Genomic DNA, 21,331 nt, shown 5'->3' with positions numbered 1-21,331 from the left:
CTAAGTCTATAGAGAATTCTGAGCTGAGAAAAACCATGAAAGCCACAGCAGGAAGCAATAATATCTATATTACTGTTCTATATCATACATCCCATTCAAGACTCATGGGTGGAGCCTGGTGACAGTCATCATAATGAGAAGAGATGGGCTATGTCAAGAGTGGAGGGAATTTTATTTGTAGAAATTAATACAATGAAGCAGCACATCAGAACTTTCAGGTTACCACAGATACTAGCAGCAAAATATTTTGACCCAACACTCACGTCTACGTTAAATGCAGAAAATGTGGATTGAAGAGTTTTGTTGAGTGGCGGTGTAATGCCTTCACTTCAGATCACATTAACCACACTTCTGTCAAAAACAGGACAAAGCAAATGCAGGTAATGGCTATTATTGTCTACTTCATTATGTGCCAGCCTTCTGGAGATCTATTCAGCCTACAACTTCAATACAAGATTTCATCTTGTATGGGACATCTTGTATTGAGGTTGTAGGTTTTGGAATAAACACCCTCCTGAGATATGCAGTCTCACTTCTTTATTGGCCTTTCAGAGGTGTGCAAAACACTTATCCCCCATTTGGCCTTTGGTTCAGCTGGCTAGTTACTTGGTTCTACTAGCTTTTCTGTTTTTGTTGGCTGTTAAGATAATTCATTTGTGGTATACCAGCTTGAGTGTGGAAGCATCATCATAATCCTCACAGAATATTCAAATAGACTCATCTATTCATTGTCTTGCGTTTATGTCAGACTCTTTTTGATCATGGAACTAAGGTGGCCTGATGTCATGAGCCCCACAGCACTGCTGGGATTGAGTCTGGGTTGGCAGACCCTGATGGAGAAGCAGAAAGAAACAGAGGGGGAGTTTAGCTGAACTGGAATAACCTAGGTTGGAGGAGGGGGGGGTCCCTCTATTTCTATCCCAACTTCAATTGCTTTAGAAGGGGAAGCAGAGATGCCAGCTCTCCCCTCCAAACTTCCTGCAGAGAGGGACACTTCACTGGAGGCTGGGGAGGGTTCTGATCAGCCAAGGAGGTGAGCTGAATAGGCAGCAGCAGCAACTAAACAGGAGCCTGAGCAGGAGAGGGCAGTCTTTTTGCCTAGAACCAGGCACTGCCTTCACAGATGGGAGCAGAGCTGCCCTTGTGGATTGTGCACTTGCAATCCCACAAGGTGTGGTAGACTCGCAAGGGTGCATGCCACTCATCTTTAAAACCTTGACAGGAGAGGTGTGGAAACACCCACCACTTGTGTCCAGTTCTGAACTTTTTGCCCTGCCCTTGAACTCCTGAAACATAACTCCTGAGAATTCTGTCTGTTGTTAAGCATGTACCATTGCTTGCTCGATTACTTCCAAGTATGAGCCTCTGTCTGTGTACTTTGTGCAGGAGTCAAGAAGAAGAAGAAGAAGAAGAAGAAGAAGAAGAAGAAGAAGAAGAAGAAGAAGAAGAAGAAGGAGTAGGAGGAGGAGTTTGGATTTGATATCCCGCTTTATCATTACCCTAAGGAGTCTGGAAGCAGCTAACATTCTCCTTTGCCTTCTTCCCCCACAACAAACACTCTGTGAGGTGAGTGAGGCTGAGAGACTTCTGTGAGGCTGAGAGACTTCAGAGTAGTGTGACTAGCTCAAGGTCACCCAGTAGCTGCATGTGGAGGAGCGGGGAAGCGAACCCGGTTCACCAGATTACGAGTCCACTGCTCTTATAAGCACTACACCACACTGGCTCAAGACACATACATGTCACTGTCTATCCAATGACTACCTAGACTCAAGCCTACTGAGGTTCAAAAGTGGTGACCCCATGTCCCTTCATACCACACTCTGTGACAATAAGGCATGCCCCTGTTAATACTTCCCCATTATATACCTGCATCTGAAGAAAACAAGTAAGGTTCCAATAGGACAGTTGGAATCCACACAGTACAATACCGGCAATGTATTGACCTTGAAGTGCATACCCATTTTAGGAAACGGGGGGTTTGAAGCCCAGCTTGAGTGCCACACAATCTACATTCACCGGATTCCAGTAGAGTCATTTGCCCTTCAGTGTTCACAACATATCACTCATCAAGAGCATTATGAGCTAAACTCTAGCAGATGCTACAATAGCAGAACAAACATTTGGATGAGAAATCATTTTGAGTGAATGCAATGTCCTAGCCCATGTTCAGCTTGGCCCACTTTCCCATAGCGTCATCAGATCTGGTACCAGATGCAGCACCTCAGAGAAAAGAGGAGGGACAACAGAAAAGGTGCCAGGAAATTTTTTCTGATGGAAGTGCATGCAGTATTGACTAGTCTTTCTATCAGCTCTGAAATACTAAAATATAAATTTATCTTAATTAGCTACCAATAGTTTCTAATTGTGTTTCGTGATAATCCAGACTAGAACCATTATAGATTCATAGAATTGTAGAGTTGGAATTGTAGAGATTACCTGAGGGTCATCTAGTCCAACCCCCTGCAGTGCAGGAATCTCAACATGCAGTCCCCCATCCAACTTGAAACCATACCAGACCCTGCTTAGCTTTGCAAATGTGGTAGCAGTTTTGTTGCTGCAGCATTCCACAGACAACGGAATAAATGGGAGACCTGCAAAGGGTGTGTTTGATAGATTCCCTGCTCAGGCCACTCAGTCCATTTCAGTAGAGTAAAGCAGTTTCCCAACTTTTTTTCTGATCGTGGCCCCCTTCTGACCTTGTCTCCTTCCTGTGCCCCCCATGGGTGTAGCCAAGGGGGGCAGGCAGCTACCACCCATAAGTAAAATCAATACAAATCAATACATATTTGAGGTTCTGCCCCCTAACAAAAATCATGACTATGTCCATGCTCCCCCCATCATACCAGTAGAAAAGCTATTTCTACTGTTTTATTTATAATTTTTATAATTTATACAAAATACAATTGCATAAAATGATAGGAACAGAATGAAATATTGTTGAAGCACAAAAACAGAATCATGTAGCTGGAAGGGACCCCAAGAGTCATCTTTCTAGTGCAACCCCCCCTGCAGTGTAGGAAACTCAGCTAAAACATTCATGATAGATGGCCATCCAACGTCTGATTATAAACCTCCAAGGAAAGAGAGTCCAGAACCTCCCGAGGGAGTTCCATCTTCCATGTATTATAAAAAGTAAACAATACTTATTTGACCCCAGTTATTTGACACAGAAGGGGAAACCTACAGATACAGCCCAAAAGGTGCACAGGGAGTTCTGTATATATGGGAGAATTTTAAAAAGCAATTGTTCCTCACTTGACCTGGTGCAAAAAGATCTTGTTATCCGGAGCAGCCCTGGTTGCCTAGATAAAACACTATAGCCCCACACACCCTTACCTGGGAGTAAGGCCCACTGAACTCAGTGCGGCTTCCGTCTGAGTAGACACTTAGTTATTTACTAGATGCAAGTCAGCAGCACCAGATGATCCTGCTTGGCTAGGCGCTGGGGTGTATTTCATGCTGCACTTTGCAGAGTTGGGCTGACACTGCCAATTGGCCCTGCTCCACTCGGCAACATCTGAAGCCCCTGATCCACTAGGCACTGGGGTGGATTGCACCCTGGACCTTGCAAAATCAGGGCCAGGCTGCCACTGGGCCCAGCAATGGTGGCAGCCACAAGCAGCTCCAGCTTGTCCAGCCCTACCCATTGCCACCCCACCGCTGCAATTATCTGACCTAGGGGTTCTGGATTGCGGGCTCTACTGGTCAAAATGGGAGCCTCAGCAATCACCCTCTCCCACCAGAAACACACCAGGACTGCTCCAAGGAAATGCACATGGCAAAAAGGAGTGCTAGGCCCTGGTGGGCCACCCCCTTACCCACTTGTGATTGGCCAAGCGGATAGCCAGCCAATCAGGATTTTTTTATTAAAAAAAAAATGAATATCCCCCTTTCACTACTCAGTTCCCTGGAGTAGAGTATGGTTGACTGTGAATTTTACATCTGGTGAATTAGGGAAGACTAATGGAACTGGCAGGCCCTGGCAAATCTCCTATAAAACACACCCGTTATGTAAATATCAGTTTCATTTTAGCACTCTGCTGAATCTTCTGTGAAAATGGCAGCCATATTTCGCTGGAAACGTGAAGTTGTGGGATTGTAGAAGGAAGTTTTATATTAAGAATTAAGAGAAATGACTGGATACATTGGGCCACAATTCTTCCCAGCCCACACCTTGAGAGCCCTCTGGGCACCCAACCCCACCCCATTCACCAGTAGAGAAACTGTTTCTAGCATTTTTGTATTAGGGGCTGGTCCTGTTCTTTATGTTCTTTATGTGACCCAAGCACTTATGCAGAGGTTTGGTAGGGAATTAGGAAGGAGGAGGAGGGTGTTTTCCTCCTGTTCCCTCAATGGCAACCTAACCTCATATGTGAAAGTGATGATGGGTTATGTCAGGCATGTTCAGCAGCAGTGGCGCAAGTTGCTACACCCACAACTGCAGCATAAAGCTAATCCATATATCAGTTAAGGCTGTTTATTCTTGTTTGGGGCAAATGAGAGGACTCATATTTTGAATGTCTGAAGTTCTTGGGCATATTTCCCCCCCCCCAAAAAAAGAGAAACATAAAAATTTGTTTCCCCCCTTTACAATAAAATCCTGTCAGCACGGCTAATCCCTAGGGAAATCTAAAGTATAAGCCCCAGAACAGTAAACAAGTGCACGGTCAAAACCATGTAATCAAGATGAAGGCCTCCTCGTACTGAGATTACACACCCCATTGCCTCCAATCACAGCCAAGGACGGCGGGAACGCAAGTTCAGAGTCATCTGATTTTGAACGGATTGACAAAGCATGGCTAACAATCCAACAGAAATCAAGAACTACATGGGATTTAAAAAGTCAGCTTTATTTTTGTGCCTTGGATTTGAGGTAGATTAAATAATTGAAAAGGCTAGGCTATTAGGTCATGATTTCTGTGTTGCAGCTGTCTAGCACAAGTTGACAGACACTCTGCAAGGCCTGTTGATTTAATAAGAGAGGCATAGGAAATCTCCGTGGGTAGCAAACGAGCAGTCAATGAATCTGAAAAGAAACATGATTGAATGGGGTGGGGGAACTAGCCAGCATTTATAAAGCTGTGATTAGCTGGAGGTCCTATGGCAGCTACAGTTGTGTTTTCTGAATAAGTGCAATAATGCATATGCAGCAGTGAAGTAACTTTGCTACAGAGAGTTATTGCTTCACATAAAACTTGAACTGAGACCTGCAAGCTCGACAAGTGAACAGCCATGAAAGGTAAGAAATACTTTTATGTAGATATATTGTGAAGGGATATTACTTTGCAAATAAACTATGCTTTAAAATCCAGGCAAATCAATAAACCACAATTTTTTGTAACTGCTTGCTTTTTGTGGACTCAAGCAAATTGTTGCATGCTAAGCATGCTGATTCAAAATGCATCTCCTATCTTCCTTATGTGAATACAATATTCAGAAACCATAATCAGACATTTGTAGGGTCAGTTCAAATATTTGTAGGGGGACTTCAAACACTATTTTTGGCAATGAAGTTTGAGAAATTATGTACAAGATAAACTGTAATCTCAGAAACTGAATGGCTTCATATGAAGGCTGACATGCTTGGTTATGAAATCAAAGGCTCTTAAATATCTGTATCTTTTAGGAAGTTTAAGTTCTGCATTCAGTGACTTTTCCTGAACCATTTGACTTGAAGCTAAACCCTATGCATGTTTGCCAAGTGGAAAGTCCCTCTGATTTCATTGGGATTTACCCCAAAATAAATGTACACAAGACTCAAGCCCTTAAGACTCCTGCTTAGAAATAAGAGATACTACTGATCTGCCTCAGGGACCATTCATAAAAGGAGTCAGAAAGCTTTTATCAATCTGGACATATGGCTCTTAGCTATCTTTGCCTGGTATATGATTGCTTTTACTGTGAGCATACATACAAAGAGTGCTGTCAGAAAAATATCACTTATAAAAAATAGTACAGTGGTACCTCTGGTTATGAGCCTAATTCGTTCTGGAGGTCTGTTCTTAACCTGAAACTGTTCTTAACCTGAGGTACCACTTTAGCTAATGGGGCCTCCCACTGCTGCCGCGCCACCGCCACACGATTTCTGTTCTCATCCTGAAGTAATGTTCTTAACCCGAGGTAATATTTCTGGGTTAGTAGAGTCTGTAACCTGAAGCGTCTGTAACCTGAGGTACCTCTGTACTCATTGTATTGTTTGTGCCATTGTAAGGAACTGTGTGAACTTCATTCATTGTTTCAAAGAAGGGAGACATTTAAGATACTAGAGAATGCATATGGATTATAGACATGGACAAGTGAACCATAATATGAAATATTAGTAATAGAATTAATAGAACTATAGATAATAATAGCAATAGAGATGTTTAAGAACATTTGTTCAAATAAGAGTTACTATATGGTGTTATTGTACGGTGTACAGTACAAAAATGTAACAGACTCACTGAAATTAATGAAACTTAGTCCGGTCTATTCACTTGCATGGATCTGTTGAGAATAGGACTACCATTGGATACAACCCTTTATTTTTATTTTTATATGTTTGATGCAAAAGCATCCCAGACACTTGCTCAACACACTGGACTCAGTTCACTCAAATGTGCATATTGTCTAGATCTCTAATGCATGTTGGCTATCTCATTCATTTCAATGTGCAAGCTGGTGAGGCACTGGAAAGGAATTCATAGAACTTAACAAGGAAGCTCTTGAAGGCTGGGAAGTTTCTAAATGGTTAAGAATGCTGTAGACTGGGGTGACTACAGATCACATGATGAAATGTAAGAAGCTAAGACTTGCTGAAGTAAACGGGGCTACTCATAGTCTTAAAGTTAATCACTGGTTTAAGTGTTTTTCATAACCATGGTCAGTGGGCTTAGTGTCTCCCAGGGAGCAGCCAATGTGAGGCTCATCAGTGAGCAAGTAACATGGATGAAAATTCATTAAGCAGCAGTTGGACCTGCTGTTTTATTATCGGGCTTGACCAAACCATTAATACTGCTAAAAATAAAATTACAATTATGTTGCACTGAAAATAGTCTGTCGAATGTTTTCTAGCTCCCTCCATGCTGTCAGTGGAATTCATTTACTATGCTGGGTGTAAATTTCATAGCGCACATTTGAACTTCTGATAAAGTTTTAGGATTCTCCCCAAGAAAGCTTTGAGTTAACCCTTTGAATTTAACAGATCTAAATTATCCATGGTCATTAATTTCAATTGGTCTACTTTGAGTAGGACTAGCACTGGCTACAACCCACGGAAACTTGGTTCATATAGATACTGTATATTTGAGAAAATTGCTGATATGCATGACATGAGGATTCTATGACTGTAATTACAGTTCACCCGGCTATTCAAATATGCAAACTTACTCTGTACATGTCTTCAATATACTAACTGCCATCACAAGATGCAGAATGTAACACTGATACTTCTTTTCTTATTGCATAGGTTCACTGCTTTTGATTTCAAGTGTCATCTTGCTAACAGATGTGCTGAGTGGCTGTCCTCCAAAATGTCTGTGTAATCGCTTTTTAAAGACAGTGGACTGCAGGAATCAAGGGCTTGTTGAAGTTCCTTCACACCTACCTGCTGAAACTCAAATATTGCTGTTGTCAAATAATCACATTCAGAAAATCAGTCAAAGTGCTTTTGTTGACACTCTGGCCCTCAAAATCCTGGATTTATCTAATAACTCTATCACGGGTCTGTTGCCTGGCACATTCAAAGAACTGCAACATCTACAGATTCTAAACCTAACGAAGAACTTCATTGAATATGTAGACAACAAAACTTTTAGTTCACTTTCACGCCTAAAAGAGCTGGATTTATCCTCCAACAATATATTAAGTATGCCCGGAACTCTGGGAAAAAATACAGGGAACATAACTTTATTGTCTATGAAACATAATAAACTTCAGAAAGTAGACAGACTTCTGTTGGAATCACTCCCAAACCTGAAAGTTGTTCTCTTTAAGGGTAACTTCTGGCAATGCAATTGTCAAGTCTTTGGCCTTAAATTGTGGCTGGAAAGTTTTTTATATAGAGGTAAGTAACTTTTCTCTGTTACATATATACTGTACATCCAGCAAATGTCATTAAGACATATCTCACCTTCCCTATTTATTGAAGTTTTAATTCAAGAGAGCATCTAATAACATGGAAAATGGATTTGGTGGGGGGATTCGCTGAGTGTGGATGACTTCCTGATGCAGAATTTACTGTATAGCCTGTATACTTCCTACACTTGATACTGTGTAACAAGGTTTAAATATAGCAATAAGTGATGATGGTTAGGGTTGCCTATATCATACATTACAACATTCTTAACTATATACAGCAGTTACTATGACTTCTGCTTATTGAGAGGGTTCGTATTACGTTTAGTAGTACATACATGGCTTTAACAAATTGTTGACAAGGCAGCTACTTACACACTGCAAGAGCATGTTGGGAAGTATGGACCATTCACTTCTGTTATATATACAGTACTGAAGCCAGAACATAAGAGTCTTGCTGGATCAGGCGAAAGATCTGTTGACCCTGATCTTTTGTTGGTAATGGTGACTCGCTAGATGCTTTTCTGATGTGTCTGAATAGTTGTTTGTCCCCCAACAGCTAATATTGGGACCTTTTCTGTAAACTATACCTTTCCTGTAAACATGGAGCTCTCACCATTAATTTATATAATACCCTTTTAAACATATATACATTTATATACTATTACTCTTTTAAAGCCCTCTAAGCCAGGGGCCATCATTGCAGCATTATTATTATTTTGTCATTTCATATCAGTGTCTTTGGGTGACCTTAAGTTTCAGAATCTTGAAAGTTTTGTATCTATGTTAACCAACTACTAACATCAATTCATTGGTTGTTGTTGTTGTTTTTATCCCAATCTGTACTGAACTAAATGAATTCATGGAGGATAAGGCTACCAGTGGCTACTAGCCATGAAGGCTATGTTCTGCCCCATTGGTTGTAGACAGTAATGCTTCTGAATACCAGTTCTTGTGCTCAGGCCATGCTTGTGGGTTTCTCAGAGGTATCTGGTTGGCCACTGTGAGAACAGGATGCTGGACTAGATGGGCATTGCCCTGATCCAGCAGGCTCTTATGTTCTTGAAATGTTATATATATGTGTGTGTATTTATTGTTGATGTTTTTTTATTGTTGAATCACTTCAGGATGTTTTATGTGAAGCAATTCATATAGTTGCAATTCAATGCACGTATTTCAACTCAATCAATTCAACCACTTCTAACACACATAAGAGCATACCCCTTACAAAGGAAACAAGTGGAGACACTGCTGTCATATTTCCAAAATTCAGCATGGTTTCAAACTAGGAATAAGAGCAGATATATTGATCATGGAACAATGCATCATGCAGTTCTGTACTCAAAATATTTATTCAGAAGTAAACTTCCTAGTTAGCAGGCTGAGGAATGAAACTAGAGGATGTAATTCTATGTGAATTAATTATTAGAAAGTAAACTTCCCTGGGCTCAATCACAGTTACTTGTGAAAACATGAATTAGATTGGACTGCTAATCCCCTGTTAGCTTGGATCATGGAATGGTTTTATGATACATTGGGGGATGGAAGGAAACCACACACAGTGTTTGAATCATGGAGGGGGGGGCAGAAGGAGTCCAGCCTTCTTACCTTTTGTGATGGACCCCTTAGGTCAGGCATAGGCAACCTTCGGCTCTCCAGATGTTTCGGACTACAATTCCCATCATCCCTGACCACTGGTCCTGTTAGCTAGGGATCATGGGAGTTGTAGGCCAAAACATCTGGAGAGCCGAAGGTTGCCTATGCCTGCCTTAGGTACTGCTTTGAGAAGAATACATGAGATCACGATTAAGCTAAAATTTAGAAGAGAGAATTGGGGGATGGAGCTTCTGGGTTTCTTTACACCTTCTGCTTTTCCTGGGTAAACCCAGCCTGATGGGTGGGGTATAAATAATAAAAATATTATTATTATCTCAGAATTTGAGTACTGGATAAAATATACTCCCAAGGTGGTCATCACTTTCCAAGAGCCTTGAACAGTTAAAATATTACTAAGTCATTTCTTTCCATCCAAGGATATATTTGCTGGAGTCATGCTCCATACAGACATCTTCAGGGATATCTTGTAAGCAAAAGAACATAATCAATGAATATAACTTAACTCTTAAGTTTGTAGAATAACTTCATAAATTTATCTCAGGGAAAGAAGCTTTCCAAGACAATTTAAGAACCCTTTTTGCTTTTCCCATCTTTGCACTGTTCTAATCTGCATACATTTGTAACATGAATAGAAATCAAGTTCCTATCAATGCTATCTGGGAAAAGCACATGTTGTATATTCCACCTGCAATTTTTCATTTCACTAGCAGAGAGCACTAGAGAGCCAGTGTGGTGTAGTGGTTAAGAGCGGTAGACTCGTAATCTGGGGAACCGGGTTCGTGTCTCCACTCCTCCACATGCAGCTGCTGGGTGACCTTGGGCTAGTCACACTTCTTTGAAGTCTCTCAGCCCCACTCACCTCACAGAGTGTTTGTTGTGGGGGAGGAAGGGAAAGGAGAATGTTAGCCGCTTTGAGACTCCTTTGGGTAGTGAAAAGCGGGATATCAAATCCAAACTTTTCTTCTTCTTTTCTTGTAAGACTTACATAAAGCAAACTGATATATCCTGTGTTAATGATGCCCAATCCTCTCCCAGATCCACTTAATAATCTGCCCTACCTTTAAATCCCCCAAATGGATGCACGGATGTATGGACACACACACACACACACACGAACAAAAATAAGAAGTATGAAATGTCCACCTTAAAAAAAACCACACACACAAGTAAAACAGCATAACAATCCGAATATTACCTATGCTAAAAGTACACTAGAACAGAAAGTTTTAGCCTGGTGTACAAGTATCCAGTTGTGCAGTTAGATAATTGCTGAGGATGGATGTAATGGAGGACAGTGGGGATGGGGGGGGTTAGATGATAATATGTATTCCTTCACTTACTGCAAAATGTAGTAAGCAATGTTTCAAAGGAGGAACAGCTCGACCTTTCTGCTTGTGGGAGAAGCTATACTTTTGACCCAGGAAATACAATTTAATCACATGGCATCTTTCTGGCAACATTAACAACCCATTGTCAGAATACAAAACAGCCACACTGCCCACCTGTAAGATTTGGCCCATGAGGCAGAACCTGATAAGGATCTCACCCATGGAGTGAAAAAGATCCTCCCCACCACTGTTGTGCATGTTCTACTCAGATGAACATTACAGTGAGTCCAATTGGGTTTATTTCCAGGTTACTGTGCATGGAATTGCAGCCTTATAGGATTCTTCTATTGTTTTTTCCAAGCCATTCATCGGCAGTTGTGGTAGATAGACAATCCCATTGTAATTATTTGCTGGACAACGGAATAATCTTCTTACAAGATTATGACTGAATGTTGATTCTCCATTATTCTTTCCTACCTAATCCCATCAACATGCAGTAAACTGCAGCCCAATCGTATCCATTTTATTGCACAAGTAATTTCCACTAAGTTCAACTCCTACATAATGTGTTTAGGGCTGCAGTTGTACAGAACAATCCTAAGCAATCAAAATTAAATCCCATTGAGCTCAATGGTGTTTACTCTCTGGTAAGTGTCTTGGGGTGCAATCCTATGCACACTTTATTGGGAGTCAGTTCCACTGAACTTAGTGTGCCTTCTTCCTGAAAACAACATGCACAGGAGTGAGCTCTGAGAATATTTATATTACACTGAAGGGCATCATAACATTTTTTAAAACAAAAATCACATAAAATCTTACAGTCATGGCACCATGAATTCTACATACAAAATACTGCAGATCTGACTAAATTCCAAGTCTGAGAGAATGGGAGCGAACATTGTTTGAATATGCAAGGAGGGCCTTTTATATACAAGTTAAAGAAGGCAGACAGAAAGCAGATTTGTTGAAAAATGGCTCGCATTCAATAACTCTTGGGATAGCAAAACGCAACAGACATATTACATCAATTTTACTATTATATAACTTTTATATCTCTAACTTCTGTGTCCATACTTTTTGCTCACTTCATTTTATACCTATATGTATACTTATAAACAGAAACAATAAAATGGGAAAAATAGGAGATTCTTCCCACCCACCCCTTTGTATGCTCAGACTGAAATTCACTCCTCAAGTGATTGAAGACATGTGTGATAACATTTTTGTCCCTGGAAAAAGAAACCAGAACCCTAGAAACCAATGTAAAGTCAATCCAAAAGTAATTTCTCTGTGATATTATACATACAGTTGTTTAAATATAAAGTGCAGTCAAGGAAAGTGTAGTATTTCCTACCCGTTAACTATCTCCTACCCTCAGTCCATCTCTGTTTAGTCTCTCTTCCTTAAGCATTATATCTTCTGGGCCCCTACGTCCTGGTCCTATCTCCTGGTTCGTCATTCTACTGAAACTTCCCTCAGCTTCTTTGCTTCCTGAGCTCTTTGTCTCTGCTCTCAATTTCCACCAAAAGCACATAGACCCTCTTGGTCCCAGACCTTTCACTTCCTTCACAACAACTGTTGTTTTGTGGCATGCCCTCACTCAGATCAGGCCAACTCTCTGACACTGAATGGAAAACACCTGATCATTCTCACATTAAAATAGGACCTAATTTGCTTTTGTCTCTGCTCAGCATCTATTTAAGCATGGTTTCCAAAACACTGCTACTATATGGTGGTCATTTTAACTTCCTCCATGTTGGCTTTAATCACGGTTATGTTGGGCTTGAGGCCAATGGTATATCCCCCCCCCATTGCAACCTTATTACGACCATTTGTTTTCCTTGGTTGGACTGTTTTCCAATAGCACCTATGAATGAAAGGAAAGCTTAAGTTTCACAAATGACTAACAAAACTACACACTAATATGAGGCTTTTCCATTGTTGCAATTTAACTGTAAACCAACTAGCGTAGAAAATGGCTGTCATTTTTATACAGGAGAAAAATCAATTTCTTCAGTTCTTTATTTAGTGGGTGTTTGGTTGGTTCTTCTGAGTGAGCAAGAGCTTGACAAATGCTCCTTCTTTTCAGGAGGAATTAGTGACAGTATCATCTGCTCAACGCCTGATCATCGGAAGGGAAAAGACCTCCTGAGAATTCCTTACGAATTGTATGGAATCTGCCCTCCTACAGCTTCCGATGTCCATCAGGCCAATGCTCTTCACTATACTTCTGAGCACAAAAGTTCTCCAAAGCTCGGCCATCACAATGAACACGGAGGAGACAGCAGCCGCTCACACTGTGAACCTAAACCAAAGCCACGGCCCGTTAGCTTGCGTCATGCAATTGCAACTGTAGTAATAACTGGAGTGGTCTGTGGGATTGTATGTCTCATGATGTTGGCTGCTGCTGTGTATGGTTGTGCTTATGCTGCAATCACTGCAAAGTACCAACGTGAAAAGAACCCCTCTGGCAAGGAGAAAAGGAGTCTTGAGGAAAAAGAGTCGTTTGAGAGGTCATTGGCTTGAGTTACTGATTGCTATGAGCTTTCAGAAACATATACTACTCCCCTTGCTCAACAAGTTAAAGGAGTTGAGTCGGAATATGGCTGATTTATTAGTTCCACATTCAAAAATGTTTGCATATAACTACAGGGGTGCCAACAAGATTTTTCTGTCCCCTGGTATACCATATGCAAGCTGTACTTGCCAAAGACACACATTTGCATAACAAAGTATATTCAAATGTCACATGCAGATTTGTACCCTCTTTTGCAGGTGGAGGTGGAGTGCCAAAAATAAAGTCGGTAATAAGTTCTCCAACAGATGGAATGTCAACCAGTGAAGCTTTCCCCATAACTATAGTTCTATACTCCATAAGACTTACTCTATTTAATATCTACCTGCCACATACCAGTTAAAGGTACAGTCCTCCAATGCCAGGGTCGACTTTCAAATTTCAGCAGTGCCATGTGGCAGGCCAAAATTAGGTACTCCCCCATCTCTCATCTTCCTTTCTGCTCAATTCAATATGTCATAGGTCTGATGCCTTGTGGTGCCCCTTAGTCTAGATGCCCGGTGCAACAGAACCAGTCGTGCTGCCCTAAATCCACTTCTGCCAATGCCAATACTAAACTACACAAAGAACTCAAGTTTCATGAGTTGCAAATAAGGTGTGTTACTGTAGGTCATGGGTAGCCAAACTAAGGCCCGGGGGCTGGATCTGGCCCAATCACCTTCTAAATCCAGCCCGCGGATGGTCCAGGAACCAGTGTGTTTTTACATGAGTAGAATGTGTGCTTTTATTTAAAATGCATCTCTGGGTTATTTGTGGGGCATAGGAATTCGTTCACCCCCCCCCCCAAAAAAATAATAATAGCCCGGCCCCTCACAAAGTCTGAGGGACAGTGGTCTGGGCCCCTGCTGAAAAAGTTTGCTGACCCCTACTGTAGGTCTCTCATGTGCTGATCTTAGGGCTCCAATACTATGTTAAGTGGAGGGAGTAAAAAGTGATTTAAGATTTATAGCAATTCTGTTCAGATACTCATGTTTGGATAAATTCAAGATTGAAATAGTTCAAAATCCAGGATTCATTTGTTGTGGTCATTTATTTATACCCCAACAAATACACTCATGGAGTCTGAACTGGTGGTGACGGACCAGGACTGAGACCTTGGGATCATAATACATGGCTTGATGAAGTTATCGACCCAGTGTGCAGCAGTGGTGGAAAAGGCAAGTTTGATGGGAAGAGGCAGCAATGCTTCAGAATAGCAATTTCTGGAAACCACAGGTGCTCTTGCACTCAAATCCTGCTCGTAGGCTTCCCACAGGCATCTGATTGGCCACTGTGATCACAGGATGGTGGGCTAGTTAGGCCATTGGCCTGATCCAGCAACAATAACAATTTTTCCCTTTTTCTTTTTGAGCCAAAATGATTTGACAAACCCACTCAGCCATGATGTTTGCTCGGTGCCCTTAGGTAGGTTTGCCACATTTCAAGCAGTAAAAATTTGGACAGTTTTTTTTTTGGGGGGGGGGCAAAGTTTTGACTAAAGTTGTTGGGCTTTTTTGGCAAAAAGAGAGAGCCGATTTTGACCTATTTTTATGGAAAATTGGCAAAAATGGCACTGCTCACATAGGCTGCCGTACATCCGGATTTTCCTGGACATTTTACCGATTTTCACCCAGACACTGCTGCCGACTGCAGTATTCTGCATACGTCCAGGAAAATCCAGACGTATGGCAACCCTAACTTAGGCCAGCTTCTGTTTCTTCACCTAACCTACCTCACTGAGTTGTTGTGAGGATAAAACTGAAGAAGGAAGGAACCATGAACACTGCAAAAACCCATTTAAGTTTTTACACCAGCACCACCACTCCACCCTGGAGAAGGAGGCCCTAAAGGGTAGTGTAGGAAAGCAGAGTTCAGCGTGAGGCTGTTATCTCTCTCAAGGCTGGTCTTATCAGCATAAGCACTGAGTTGCATCTCACCTCACTTGGTTGCAGTCTTGGAGTTGCCAGATTGGCTAGATGTCTGTACAATAGCAATGAAGGCACAGCTTACTGCTGCATCCCAGCTCTGGAGTACCTGTGACTCATTTTGTGTGTCCCCTGTCTCAGTACTCCCACTCTAAGCATCAGTGTGCCCTTTTTGACTTGGTACATTTAAAATCATCTGCACATTACATTATATAGAAATAGTTAATGTGTTCATGTAAGCCTATGTTGTAGCATTTTAGTCCACAAACAACTAGTCGCAGCAACATGCTTACTAACACTGCAGATGCTGGCAGACATTTCAGACGTGGAAAAATATAGATCTAATCATTTAAATTAACAAATGCAAAGCTAGCATTTTGCAACATGGGGCATTTTATGTAGTTAGATGAAAGGCACCATTTGCTATATATTCTGTGAGAACCACAAATTATCTTCCACAATTGCTTGCAAGTATTTTCAAATGCATTGCAGGTTATTTTTAGATACTCATTGGGTACCAAATAGCAGGAATCCCTACTGGAATGCACTTAATTTGCAAAGCACTGGTGTGAACATCTGCTCCTAAATACTGAAATTATCTGCATGAGCTCATTTAATTTTATGTCTCAAATAAAAATATCAAAAGCAGTTTTCTAGAATCTGAAACCGAGAATGGAAATACATTTTATTTTATATCCGATTTAGAAACATTTTATGGTTGTTATTCCTTTAACATCTTCCCAAGAGAAGTTGCCTATACCATTTTGGTTCCAGAAGCTATACTGTATATTATGAACAGACTTGTTGTTCATTTGTAATTTTTAACTGTGATAAGATAAATATTATGTTCTAACGCCGTGTATCACCAACTTTTTTTGTACTAGTGTGCACATTTCCCATTTTGAGTGTGCTGGGGATGCCAGTTACAAAATAGCTGCCAAGGGCGCATGGCACAGCATAAATGGCTGCCACGAGCAGCGTGGTATAATGCAAAATTAGAAAGACATCCACCCCCACTCCCCAGGGAGAAAACATAGAGACTCAGGAGCAAACCAGATGTGATACTGATTGTGAATGCAATTGATGTGCACATACAGTGGTGCCCCGCAAGACGAAAATAATTCGTTCTACGAATTTTTTTGTATTGCGGTTTTTTCGTCTAGCGAAGCGGCAATGACAGCCGTGCTCCACTAAACGAAAAAAAAAAGACGAAAATTTTTCGTCTTGCGAAGCAGCCCCATAGACTTTTTCGTCTTGCGGGGCGGCTTCCGCTAGACGAATGCCGTTCGTCTAGCGAGTTTTTCGTCGAGCGAGGCATTCGTCTAGCGGGGCACCACTGTATTTGCTATGAAAATAGCAGTCATAGGGAAGCCTAATCAGCCTTGTTTAACTCTTTTCCAGACACAACCGAAGTCCTGACAAAAATCACCTCTTGGAAGAGATATTTTTTCCAAGTGAAGTCTCCAATTTGATTTTCCCTTGAAATCCAAAAAGCAGTCTCACTGAGGAGATTTCCGCCAGGATTGTGTTAAAGAAAGAGTTGAACTCCTCCACAGCTGCTATTTACATAACAAAAAATAGCACATTGATTGTGATAATCATGTCTAGTTTTAGCCTGCATCATTTAGGTTTATTAAGTTTCATCTAGGATAGGCATTCAGACAACCCAGACAAACAGAGACTAGGATATTACCCCTAAGCTCTATCTTTAAGGACTGGGGATGCAGGGGGAGCAGGGAGGAAAAAGAATTGCTATAGTTCTTAACAGACACCTCTAGCTTCCAACCAGTGAATAGCTTTACCAGGGCTCTTTTTTAAAAAAAACTTTCAATCTCAGTGCTTCTGGAAGGGATGTAGAAAGAACTCAGCTTTTCAGCTGGTGCCAACTGAGCGGAAAACATACAAGTCTCAAACAGTTTATCATTCAGCATATTTCCTAATTCTTGCATCTACCCTATGTAGAAGGTTATTTATTTTCAGGTACCTCTATGAAGTATGCTATTTTCATTCAAATTGCCCCAGAAAACATGGGAGAGCTGCACCATGCCCAGCTCCACGTTCACCCTCTGAACAATGGGGGCTCTGGCTCCCTCAAAAAAATACATTGGGGGAGTCAAAGTGCCTTGGGCCCTACGAGTCTGTGCACAAGCCCTGTTGCACTAATCTGTCTGAAATTTTGGCAGACTTCGCCACCTCATTTGCAAAGAAAATAAGCTATGCAGTAGGTATACCCTAAAATGGAAAAGTAAAGGTGATTACACAAAATATTCTTTAACCTATTTGTCTGAAATATTGCAGGCGTCACCCACTCACTAGCAGTTAACACACCTGCAAATTTCATCCTTTTCAAAAAAAGTTATAGTTATTTTACTATACAGATAATGGGGCCCCATTGAATCTTCTGATCTATGGCTCACTTCTTCTGCTTCTACAGAAAGATCCAACACTGGAGTGGAACGGGCAACATGTTTCTCACACTTTCCCCATTTCCTATTACAGATTACAATGTTTAATATAACAGTTACAATGTTGAGTGGGTTGCATTCTGAAGTAACAAGTAAATATATTTCTTGATTGAAAAAGGTAGCATGGATTCAATTTTGTTTGAGATGCACTGCATTTCCCCTTACACTTCCCTTGAAGCCATAGCACTCAAAGAAAATCTCCAATAGAGTGGCTATTGTTACAAAGGATTATTCATGCTTGTAAATGAAATTGCTTTCCGTGTTTTTGTTGGAAAAAATCTATCAAAATAGATTTTAGACTGGAAGAAATAGATTATCTAAACTAGTGTCACAGTTGATAATAAATCAATAATGCAAGAAGGCCTTCAAGAAAAAAAGAGATTTGAGAGTAAAGAATATGGCGTGTGTGGTTTTTTTTTAAAGCTCTAGTCTGGCTTCTCGGTTTCAGTATTTCTTGGAGAATGAGATGGACACATATAGAATTCTGAAGCTACCAAGCAGGTTACAGTGCTTTAAAACTGTATCCTAGAATATTTTCCTTTGTGTTAAGAGGACACCAGCAACAGTGAACAAAAAGACACTTGCTAAATGCAGCTGGTACTTCTTTGTGATACATACCTCACTGGTATATTTAAATCTCAAATAGCCGTAGAAAGAGGATACACCCTCAGAAAGATACTGAACATGACAGCAAAAACTAGAAGGCATCTGACTTTCCCTTCTTCATATTTTCTCTGTTGAAATGAAAAACCAGCAACAGCATATAAAACCAGGTGTGGGCAGACTTCAGAGCTAGGTGTTAAAGACATGCTGTTAGAATGAAAGAACAGGGTGGCTCTGAACGCATTATAAGCGTATATCTTCAGTAGAAAGTGATTTCACAGACCTTTCCCACAAAAGTCCAGTCCTGATTAGCTTTCTTGATTTGCTGTTTTGTTGTTGCTATTGTTAAACAGCTAGGCTCCTTTGGGAGGAAGGGTGGGATATAAATTTATTACATAAAACAGCTGGGAGTCTACTAGCACATCCTGATCTGCCTTCTGATCACTCCTGATCCCATATACGACTTGGGAAATAATCAACATTGGTGTTCTAAAATTCTTTTGGAATGCCAGTAAAAATGTTGATAGTGGCAATCTGATTAATCACCTTTGTTTGTTTTTCTAAAGTTTTCTACAAACTCTCTCACAAAAGGTTCCTAAGTAAACTTAACCACTTGGTTGTGAGCCTGAGTTTTTAGCTTCTGTGTAGCCAACTGAGCTAGAAAGATTTCACAGAACCCAGAGAACAGTTCCAAGTAACTAATATTGTGGCGAAGAGCACCTGTTCTTCTCACAAGCCAGTTTATCTAATAATAAACTGTTTTCTGCTGTAACCTTTCCCATTGTGAAAGGAAAGTGTTTGATGACATTCAGACCAGATGGTCAGCACCCTATCTTCAGTGAAAGATAACCAGAGCATCCGCTAATATGCAATTAATGCCCAGTGGCATCTCCTGCACTTTAAAATGCTTCTCATTCAAAAAGTCTAATGTTACTTTAGCACATTCTGAAACATTAAACATGTATTATATGCAAGTGTTCCTCCATTGGTTGAAAGGTTGTATAATCTTCTTAAAAGCACATTAGAATTTTTCTGATTTGCAAAGACATTCATTGCTGCATTTCCCTGTGGGGAGGGCTCTCTAGAACAACGAAATATTGTAAAAATGCATTGAAGCAAAAATAAAAGTTATCCTTTCGGTGTATCCTGGAGATGTATCAGGACTGCATTGATCCTCAAGCTGTGTGTTTGGGCTAGGGTTGTCAGAGAATTCCAGCAAAAATGGAAAGTGGAACAGAAATTACCAACATCAACATACTCATCCAATTCCTGGAATAAAATTCAGTATTCACTGTAGTGAGTGTTTTCAACCCACAAAGGATACATAATGATACATAATTGATTGTTCTCCCCACCACTCTGCAATTTGCCCTGTGTTTCCTTTGCACTGAAATGAATTGTGTGGAACAACTCAATGGTAACATATTATAACATAGTCAAAACAAAACAAGAAATAATAAAAAAAATCCTTCCAGTAGCACCTTAGAGACCAGCTAAGTTTGTTCTTGGTATGAGCTTTCGTGTGCATGCACACTTCTTCAGATACACTGAAACAGAAGTCACCAGACCCTATATATAGTGAGACAGTGGGGAGGGGGGGGTCATCTCACCCCTTGCTTTTTCCTGTAAGACCAATTGCAGTCGTTAACAGTCGTCAACAGGTTTTTCCACACCTATCAGCTGATCACCCATTCCCACCACCCTTCTGAGTAATACCCCTCCCCACTCTCTCACTATATATAAGGGTCTGGTGACTTCTGTTTCACTGTATCTGAAGAAGTGTGCATGCACACAAAAGCTCATACCAAGAACAAACTTAGTTGGTATCTAAGGTGCTACTGGAAGGAATTTTTGTATTTTTTATTTTGTTTTGACTATGGCAGACCAACACGGCTACCTACCTATATTATTACATAACAATAATAAGCCGACCTGAGTCCCTGTCAGGGAAAAAGATGAGATATTACTTAATAATAATAATAATAATAATAATGGTTAATTGTGTAATTAATTTAAAAAACATCTGCCCTAGTAGACAGTGAGACAAATAACAGCAGAACTGTGACAGATCATAAACTGCGCTGAAATAATTGAAATAATTATGTGGGAGTGGAAATCAATGCCTTTTTAAATTCCTAGCTTGGACATACTTAATATGTGATAAGAACATGGAATAAAGTTATTTAACAACAAGGGTGCCTTGATAAATTAAGCCACATGTTGCGTGTATTCACCACTGTATGCCGAGAGTGGGAAAGTTCCATGCAGCCAAAATCCCCACCTCAGTGTCATGAGGGGTCAAGAATAAGGATGTACCAGGAGTCCTTAACACACCTGACAGCTGCAAGGAATCTCTAAACCAGCATTGCTTTCCCAGAAAGCAAGCTCCCAACTACAGAGGTTGTAAACATTTGAACACGTAAGGGGGACTCTCGCAAAGGCAAGCACCCCATATCAAATGTTTATGAGCAGAACTTGGGCAAAGACAGCCTTGCTTGCATGGAGTGTGTAAAGCTTCTTGGCCTTGGGATGCTTTGCCAACATTCATATCAAATGCCCAAATGACTTACAGCAGCTGAGGTTCACATACCATTTCTTAACATTTTGGATATTGTTATCGTCAATGGTACCTTGTACTCAAATATTATTCACCAGTAAGGTTAGAGGAAAGTTCTGTTCATTTTGTTGTTGTTGTTCAGTCGTGTCAGACTCTTCGTGACCCCATGGACCAGAGCACACCAGGCACCCCTATCCTCCACTGCCTCCCGCAGTTTGGCCAAACTC

The 21,331-nt window shown here is 40.8% G+C and overlaps 2 protein-coding genes across 2 annotated transcripts in view; one reads left to right on the top strand and one right to left on the bottom strand.

Moving 5' to 3' along the window:
- CACNA2D3 (calcium voltage-gated channel auxiliary subunit alpha2delta 3) overlaps positions 1 to 21,331 on the bottom strand; it is a 487,051-nt gene that overhangs the window by 65,212 nt on the left and 400,508 nt on the right. The window lies entirely within an intron of this gene.
- On the top strand, positions 4,620 to 13,711 carry LRTM1 (leucine rich repeats and transmembrane domains 1). The gene is made up of 3 exons (XM_033140931.1): positions 4,620 to 5,239; positions 7,448 to 8,044; positions 13,090 to 13,711. The coding sequence occupies exons 1-3, from the start codon at positions 5,233 to 5,235 to the stop codon at positions 13,524 to 13,526; spliced, it is 1,041 nt and encodes a 346-aa protein (XP_032996822.1). The 5' UTR covers positions 4,620 to 5,232; the 3' UTR covers positions 13,527 to 13,711.

This window comes from Lacerta agilis, chromosome 2 (assembly GCF_009819535.1).
Source record: "Lacerta agilis isolate rLacAgi1 chromosome 2, rLacAgi1.pri, whole genome shotgun sequence".
Taxonomy (NCBI): Eukaryota; Metazoa; Chordata; class Lepidosauria; order Squamata; family Lacertidae; genus Lacerta; species Lacerta agilis.
The sequence above is the reverse complement of the archived record's forward strand: the minus strand, read 5'-3'. Positions and strand labels throughout refer to the sequence as shown.